This window comes from Labeo rohita, unplaced genomic scaffold (genome assembly GCF_022985175.1).
Source record: "Labeo rohita strain BAU-BD-2019 unplaced genomic scaffold, IGBB_LRoh.1.0 scaffold_573, whole genome shotgun sequence".
Taxonomy (NCBI): domain Eukaryota; kingdom Metazoa; phylum Chordata; class Actinopteri; order Cypriniformes; family Cyprinidae; genus Labeo; species Labeo rohita.
Window position 1 is genome coordinate 24,397 of NW_026129497.1, and position 9,312 is coordinate 33,708.

General features: G+C 35.9%; 1 protein-coding gene across 1 annotated transcript; it reads left to right on the top strand.

Annotated features, from left to right (window-relative positions):
• The first annotated feature begins 1,587 nt into the window (after window positions 1–1,587).
• Window positions 1,588–7,634, top strand: LOC127161192 (P2Y purinoceptor 12-like). The gene is made up of 3 exons (XM_051103826.1): window positions 1,588–1,632; window positions 3,645–4,033; window positions 6,825–7,634. Exons 2-3 carry the CDS (start codon window positions 3,645–3,647, stop codon window positions 7,429–7,431), a joined length of 996 nt encoding a protein of 331 aa, XP_050959783.1. The 5' UTR covers window positions 1,588–1,632; the 3' UTR covers window positions 7,432–7,634.
• The last annotated feature ends 1,678 nt before the right edge of the window (window positions 7,635–9,312 follow it).

Here is a 9,312-nt window from a genome sequence, read left to right on the forward strand (position 1 = left end):
TGATATATCAAGCTTCTGGACCTTAAACTTACTGCTGGAAGTCTCTAAAGCTCTAGATCACTGTAGGGGGGTGAGGGTGGGGGAAGTTAATTTATAAACATCCATGTCAGTTACAACTTCTTTATGGTATACATTATTAATTGTTGACTGTTTGAAGCAATACTTTGTTTACGTACTCTGCAAATGCAAGCTTCATGAGTCAGACACTTTAAATCCATTTTATGCGCTTTTCTCAAAGCCTATGTGAAGAAGTTATCCCGGCTTATATTTCTCACTAAAAAGACAAATTTTCAGCATTCAGCATAATTTACAACGTTTTACATATAAGGAGAAAGAAAGAAAGAAAGAAAGAAAGAAAGAAAAAGTAAACCTAAAAGAAAATATGATAGAGACATTAGTGATGCCTAAGATACTACTCTTTTTCTTTAACAGGTAAGAGAATTATTGTGTAGACTGCTGTCTTAAACTCACTGCTAATACCAGTTTAATGTACATTAAACTCAGTGACTGTCATACTGTTCTGTCTCAACAGATGGCAGTGACGGGTCTGAACCACTGTGGTACTCTATCTGTATTGTACCTAAAGTACAGAAGATGCTAATGCAGGCTACAGAACTACTGTATGCCCCTTTGAGGATTTTTGCTTTTCTGCCATTCTTTTCTATAAAGCACTGAGATATGAATGCAAATATTCTAGTTGGTTAAAAGAAACACATCACCTATCATGACCAGCCAGAATAAAAGCGACCCTAAATGATCATAGTGTGTCATTACATAAATGCAGTAATAGGCTATTAAATCTTAATTAAATTCTGTTCATTACTGATGGAGAAAGGATTGTTACACCATGCTTTCATTACATGTTGGTAGCTTCTTTAGCTCAATGAGTCTCATTACTGTTTGTTTCTAGAGTGACCATCTGGCAAGATTTGAATTTCAATACAACACAGAGCAATATAACAGGCTAGTTATATAGTTATAAATCGGGTGATTTTCGGTCAGCGAGTTAGCTTTGAGTCAATTATGCTCTCTGCCGGTAGGGAATAGTAAGATGGCGGATCGAACACTTCCGGTGGCTTCACTGCCTTGCGGCAGTTTAGAACGCAATGAGCGATCCAGTCATTATATATAGATCAGTGGTGGTCACCCTATTTGTTTCATACTTCATAAGCAATGTCATGTATACTTGAAAAAAAACAGCCTACTTCTCGATGTACAATTTATCATTAGACTGGAAATATATTATGTCCACTATGTTTCTTATTTTTGGATAAGAAAAAGAACCTGAAATCAAATAAATGCGTGTTATTCATGTACTGTTCATGTGTGTACTAGAACTAATTTTTAAGACAAATTGATGACATGTATGTGCTGACATGCTATCGAATTTTAATACTGGTCAAATGTATAATATTGTACATGTGGTTTTGCAGAGAACAGTATAAGGTTTGTGCGTGTTTTGTCATTACATAACCGAGTTAAAGTATATTTAGCATCTGTTATGCAAATCAAGCCAGCAAACAGCTCCTCTCGCATCAAGATGCATTTGCTTTTATTTTTTCACTTTCATTTGTGTGAGCACACTGAAAGCTGGACAAACTGCTAGATCAACGGCTTACAAGTGCATATGAAGTAAGTTGATTGATGCAATTGCTAATTGATGCAGCTGATTAATATTTACAATTATTAAAATAATAGTGATATGTAATTAGGGCTGAATGATATTGGCAAATTAAAAACAAAAAAAAACTTTCTCTGCTATATATGTATACACAGGTGCATCTCAGTAAATTAGTAAATTAGAATGTCATGAAATAGTTCATTTATTTCAGTAATTCAACTCAAATTGTGAAACTCGTGTATTAAATAAATTCAGTGCACACAAACTGAAGTAGTTTAAGTCTTTGGTTCTTTTAATTGTGATGATTTTGGGTCACATTTAACAAAAACCCACCAATCCACTATCTCAACATTAGAATATGGTGACATACCAATCAGCTAATCAACTCAAAACACCTGCAAAGGTTTCCTGAGCAATCATGGGGAGGACTGCTGAGCTGACAATTGTCTAAAAGACAATCACTGACACCCTTCACAAGGAGGGTAAGCCACAAAGATTCATTGCCAAAGAAGCTGGCTGTTCGCAGAGTGCTGTATCCAAGCAGGTTAACAGAAAGTTGAGTGGAAGGAAAACGTGTGGAAGACAAAGCTGCACAACCAACCGAGAGAACCGCAGCCTTGAGAGGCTTGTCAAGCAAAATGAGGCTGGTGTCAAGGCATCAAGAGCCACCACACACAGACGTGTCAAGGAATTTGGCTACAGTTGTCGTATTCCTCTTGTTAAGCCACTCCTGAACCACAGACAATGTCAGAGGCATCTTACCTGGCCAAAGGAGAAGAAATGGACTATTGCCCAGTGGTCCAAAGTCCTCTTTTCAGATGAGAGCAAGTTTTGTATTTCATTTGGAAACCAAGGTCCTAGAGTCTTTAAGAAGGGTGGAGAAGCTCATAGCCCAAGTTGCCTGAAGTCCAGTGTTAAGTTTCCACAGTCTGTGACGATTTGGGATGCAATGTCATCTGCTGGTGTTGGTCCACTGTGTTTTTTTGAAAACCAAAAAAGATGCTGATTTCATTTTTCAGCAGGATTTGGCACCTGCCCACACTGCCAAAAGCACTTGGTTAAATGACCGGGGTGTTGGTGTGCTTGACTGGCCAGCAAACTCACCAGACCTGAACCCCATAGATTCTCTATGGGGTATTGTCAAGAGAAAAATGAGAAACAAAAGACCAAAAAATGCAGATGAGCTAAAGCCACTGTCAAAGCTTCCATACCACCTCAGCAGTGCCACAGACTGATCATCTTCCATGCCACACCAAATTGAGGCAGTAATTAAAGCAAAAGGAGACCCAACAATGTATTGAGTACATTTTTAATTCACTAAAAATGTTTTTTGTTTTGTTTTGTTTTGTTTTTTATTGGTCTTATGAAGTATTCTAATTTGTTGAGATAGTGAATTGGTGTTTTTTTGTTAAATGTGAGCCAAAACCATCACAATTAAAAGAACCAAAGATATATATATATATATATATATATATATATATATATTTATATATTATGTTATGTATGCATGTATATATGTGTGTGTGTCTGTGTGTGTGTATATATATATATATATACACAGACACACAGACACACACACACACAGACACACACACACACACATATATATATATATATATATATTCTTTTAATTGTGATGATTTTGGCTCACATTCACCGGCCTGCGGTCCCCACAATGTTAAAAAATTATTAAAAGTAGTAAATGATGTTTATCTGAAAGTGTAACGATGCAAACATGTTTTCTGTAAGGGGTAAGTTTTGGGGTTAGGGTTAGGGTTAGGGTTAGGGTTGGGTTAGGGGATAGACAATATCATTTGGTCAGTATAAAATCTATAGAAGTCTATGGAAAGTCCCCACAATTCACAAAAACAAACGTGTGTGTGTGTGTGTATGTGTGTGTGTGTGTGTGTGTGTGTGTGTGTGTGTTTTTGATAGAAATTCACTCTGACTTTGAAAGTATAACACAATGAGAGCAGTGTTCAAATAAATATATATTTTCTTCTTCTTCTTTGGTCTCATATAGATGCAATCTCCAGTGCCTGCAACCAACTTCTCAGCTTTCACCATGAAACCAAACACTACCAACATGACACAAGCTCTTTGTGAACTCCCTGCCAATGAGGTTTTCATATTTGCGTATTCACTCCTTTTTCTCGTCAGTCTGGTGCTGAACTGTATCACGATGCAGGTGTATTTCTGCACCGATCAGCAGGTTCAGTCCAGCGTCACAGTCTTCATGAAGAACCTGGTTGTAGCCGATTTCTTCCTTTGCCTTTGTTTACCTTTGCGCATTGCTGCCTACGCCAATAATTCAGAGATAATGAGCAATATTTACTGCAGCTTTGGAACAACAGCATTCTATATAAACATGTATGCAAGCATTTTCTTCATGGACTTTATTGCTGCAAACAGGTATACACCTAATGCTTGTCATTACTTAATTTCAAAAATGTACATTTTTCATCTCCAGAAACTTTACCATTTGATGTAATGTTACTGCTGCAAAAGAGTTATTAGTAAATTCAATCTTAACTAATTGGTTTAAAACAACCTGGCATCAGTATTGAGTTTCCCACTAGTTTAAACTGAATCCATTCACACTGTAAGGTCTTTTGCCACTCAATCTGGCTGAGGGGGCGTGTCCCAGCGGGAAAGTGACATCAATGCATACTCTCTATATGGCACCTTATTTCCTGCATTTTATTACTTTTATTACTTTTATGAGCAAAGATGGTATATTTTAAACGTATGTCCCAAATGACACTCTATGGTCTTGTAGAGCTGTAAAGTACTTGTTTTGAGCATCAGTAGATCTGAAAATGTCTGTATAGAGGGTATGCATGTGACGTCACCGTCAGCTGGAGTGGCTGCGGCTGCGCCCACTGAGTGGCAAAAAGACTGAGTGGCAGCATTGGTTTCAACGCGAATGCTGCGACAGAACACAAAACACCTCTAAAACAAGAACGAGCTTTGCGATTGATTGTACAAAGAGATTTGACAAGAAACCTGAGGTATATTTTTACAGACTGCTGAAAGCTACTGAAAATAGAAGCAAATTAATTACTACAATTCAAAGAAACAAATGGTCTCCAGTCAGCAAAACATGGATTTGCAGTTATCATTTCATGTTAATATGTTGAATTGTGCAGTAAAATAATATCCTATATATTGTATTATAGTACATCATACTGACAAGTCATTAACTAAATATTTACCATCTTAAATTCTGCATAACTGGATGTTTTTAAATAAACTGACAAAAACTATATACATTTTTCAGCTGGACAATATGACGATATATATATCATTGATACAAGTGATCACTGGGGTTCAGACCAACCTATTTTGTATTTACAAAATGAGTTCACAGGCAAATTTCTGTCTGCATCAATATCCACTGACCACTGGATATTTGTTAAGTTGTTAGGAACCTTATATCAGGTTCAGCAACCTTTAGTTTAAACTGAATATTGTTTGTTTTACTCGTGTTTTCGCATCTTTCCTATTAAATCCATTCACACTGAAAGCTCTTTTGCCACTCAGTCTGGCTGAGGGGGCGTGTCCCGGTGGGAAAGTGACGTCAGTGCATACTCTCTATGTGGCACCTTATTTCCTGCATTTTATTACTTTTATTAGTTAGTTCACCTGTGTCTTGTTAATCATCCTCACCTGTCTGGCCCTCATTAGCTACCCTATTTAAGTTGTTGTCAGTTCACTGTTTGGTTCCCCTTACCAAAAAATAGTATACTTCAAGTTTATTTTGTTAAGTATACTTAAGTAAAGTTCAAGTATATTTTTAAGTATACTTTATGTAGTAAGTATACAAATATTAGTGAACTAGAAGTATGCTCATAAGTGTACTATTTAAATACTCCTTGGGACTAAATTGGTCCACTTTCTAGTATATAAGAGTATACTTTTAAATATAGTTTAAGTATAACAGTAGTAAACAACTAGCTTGTACTACAACTACAATAAAAGTGAACTTATAGGTATACTGATAGTTTACTGATTAAATACATATTTATGCATTTTTAGTACACTTTGAAGTATAGTCTCAGTAAACTACTAGTTTAGTAGTTTCATACTGCAAGTATACTCGTAAGTTTTGTTTAATACTTCAAGTATACTACTATGTCCTTATTTAGGTATTACTTTGTATATATTTTGTTATATGACTATCTGAACATACAAAACATCAAAAGAAAGAACAGGCCATTTGTTTGTAAACAAAAACATTTTATTCTAGCTTCATGCATTCTTGTTTTAAAACACTTGAATGTGGGTATGTTTCATAAATAAAAAAAAAAAAAAAAAAAGACTCTGAATTGGATTCAGAAGGATAATCAAAATGTAGATGGAGTCGATCAACACCCCAAAGCTTTACAGTAATTATTACCTCTTTACTGGTAGACATTTTATTCCATAATGAATATTCCATAATGTTTTGTGTCTGATGATCATGTTAGATTACATGTGGCAGCATGTTGTTTAGGTTTCTTCTTCACTTTTTGGAAATTCTGTACAGAAGATCTGTAATAGTGGCCCCTAACTTAAAACAATGAAAACACGGATTCTAGGAGCACAAGTACATCTTAAATATATTTAGACTTGTTCTAAGTACAAGTCAAGTATACTTAAATGTCATTTTAAGTATATTTCTGAGAAGTACATGAAGCCCATTTCTGAGAAGTATATGAAAAGTAGACTGAAAGTATACTTTCCTATTTTTAGTTTAAAAGAAGTATACCAATAGCACACTTGAATAAACTTTTCTTTTTCATAAAGGTGTTCGTGTGTATCCTGCCTATCTGTCCTGCGATTTACCCTTGTGTGGATTTATTAAAAAACTGTTTGAATTGATCTTCGTCTTCATTGGGCGTTCATTTCACCATAGTGTGACAATATATCTACCCATTTATTAAACTTGCAACCATAGTTGGCTAACAATGCTTTTTGGGAAACACACCCCAGTGTGGTCCAACCTAGTTATCTGTATCTGTAAAATCCACTATCGACTGACCTCTAGTTGAAAAATTGTAGGCTCAAACCCAAAAGGGTGTGATCCATAAAAACATTGTGACTGATCTCCCCAAGTTCAAACCCACGACAATCCAGGGGGACTGTCCCTATAATAACAACATACAAAAAAAGTATACGGATTGTGTACATGATTACATATAATGTATTTATTTTTTTCCAGGTACCTAATGATTGTCAGGCCAGTGGAGACTCAAGCTCTGCAGACGATTCGTATCGCCCACTACATTTCTGCAGCAACTTGGCTGTGCTTCTTAGCCATGGCCTCCATCTACTTGACCCTGTTTCTCCAGAACTTCTGGGGTCAAATGCCTGATGCGTTTACATGTGAATCCCGCCACAGTTCCCAGCTCAGTGTGACTTACAAAGTCATCCACTGTGTGACCTTTGTGGGATTTGTTTTTGTCCTGGTATCACTGATTGTGCTATACTGGAAGACTCATCAAAAGCTTAGACAAGTTCAGATTTCTTCACAGGTCAGTTTCAGAAGCCAAACATTCAAAAGGTCTAAACACAACATGCTAGTGCTAGTGGTCATTTTCTGTGTGTGCTTTGTTCCCTATCACCTGGTGAAACTACCTTACGTATTCATCAAACCCCTGCTGCGTGATTGTACAGCAGCGCAACCATTCTACATCCTGACGGAGCTCACCATCGTCCTTGCAGCACTAAACGCCTCCTTGGATCCACTTATGTACTTTTTCTTTTGCAAGACCTTCAGAGCCCAGTTTAACTTAACTACAAGGAGTCGGCAACCTGTCTGTGAATGAGGACTAGATGCTTTTTGTATTATTGTGCTTTGTGATGTGCTTCTCTATTGTTTTGTAATTACCAAAATATAAGCACCTTTACTAAAAAAGAAAACTGGTCTAGAAGAAGTGAATCTGCAAGATGTCGTTTTACTCCTGAAAAGGATGTGGATAAATTTGTGTCAAATCAACCAAGTTTTAGAACACATAATGATGAAATCTATTTAAAGGTGCAATAGGTGATTGTCTTCAGAAACATTTATGCATTTGTTATGCTGGTTAAAAGTCTCTTCACATCCCAATAGCAATCATCAACCCTTGTGCAACCTTTTGGACATTTTTGTCCTTTTTATTTTTTAATTGTTTTTTTTTTTTTTTTTGTTTGTTTTTTTTGATAATTTCTCCTGTGTTATTGCCAGCTGCATACATTTTGGCACAGGTGTGTATTTTTATTGGAATTTTACTATTTCACTTCCATTTCCTTTTAATAGATCTGTTTTCCACTGGGTACAAAAAAGTGTAACACTCGGCACCTTTTGAACAAAAATTTTAATTTTAATCAATTTAAACGGCTTCAATTTTATTTTTTACCTTTTTTTCCGGATCATGCTTTTTTTTTTTTTTTCAGGTTTGGCCAATAAAGCAAATACTCGCTTTATTCCTGTTTTCTGCTTCTGCAAATTATAGAGCCAATTGGATAAATAATGCAGCTATAATTGTGTGGGTGTGTTGGTAAGGATGTCAGAATCTGGTTTGTACGTGTATCATAAAAAAATAAATAAATAATAGTAATAATAATAATGTGTGTGTGTGTGTGTGTGTGTGTACTTGTTTTTGCTACATTGTGGGGACCAAATGTCCCCACAAGGATAGTAAAACCTGAAATTTTTGACATTGTGGGGACCGGCCTACAATGTCCCCACAATGTTAAAAAATTATTAAAAATAGTAAATGATGTTTATCTGAAAGTGTAACGATGCAAACATGTTTTCTGTGAGGGCTAGGTTTAGGGTTAGGGTTGGATTAGGGGATAGACAATATCGTTTGGTCAGTATAAAATCTATAGAAGTCTATGGAAAGTCCCCACAATTCACAAAAACAAACATGTGTGTGTGTATGTGTCACGGTGTCGTGTGCGGGGAATGATCAGGATGAGCGAGGAGGTCCAAAACATAGAGTTTTATTTATAACTTCCACAGGGAAACAGGAACGGACAGGAAACAGCAGGGAACCAACAAACACAACGTAACCTGACGGAGTAACAATACATGAAGACAATCTAATCACCGACACCAAACTTGAAACACAACCAAACTTATATACACAGACAAATCAAGGGGGAGACAGGTGCAGACGATTAAACAGTGACGTCATAATTCTAAACGGAACAGGAAGGACCAAATAAGGGCATACAGGGAAAAACACACAAAAACAGTCCAAAGGGTCTGACAGTGTGTGCATGTATATATGTGTTCTTGTAATATTTGAGAGAGAAAAACTCTACTAAAAATCACAAATCCAACTCCTGTGTGCACCAGCAGAGTTTTGCTGGCATCTTATGGTGAAAATTTGGTACTGAGTCCAAACAAAATCCCTGAAAGTTCATTATTGGAGATATCAACCTCAAATTTGGAACACAACTTGTTTAGATTTATGGCTTTATTTTCTAGCAGGTTTAGAGTTCAACATGTTTCATAAAATGTATATTTTCTATTATATTTTCTATTTATATTATTTTTAAATCTAAATTTATAAATCTATGTTTTGGACCTCCTCGCTCATCCTGATTATATAATAAATACATTTATATTATGTATTAACTTAAACCTCTGTACCTCTTTTTTTTTTTAACTTCAATGATAATCTGCCATGGTTTAGATTTTAGATTTGTTCATTGTGGCC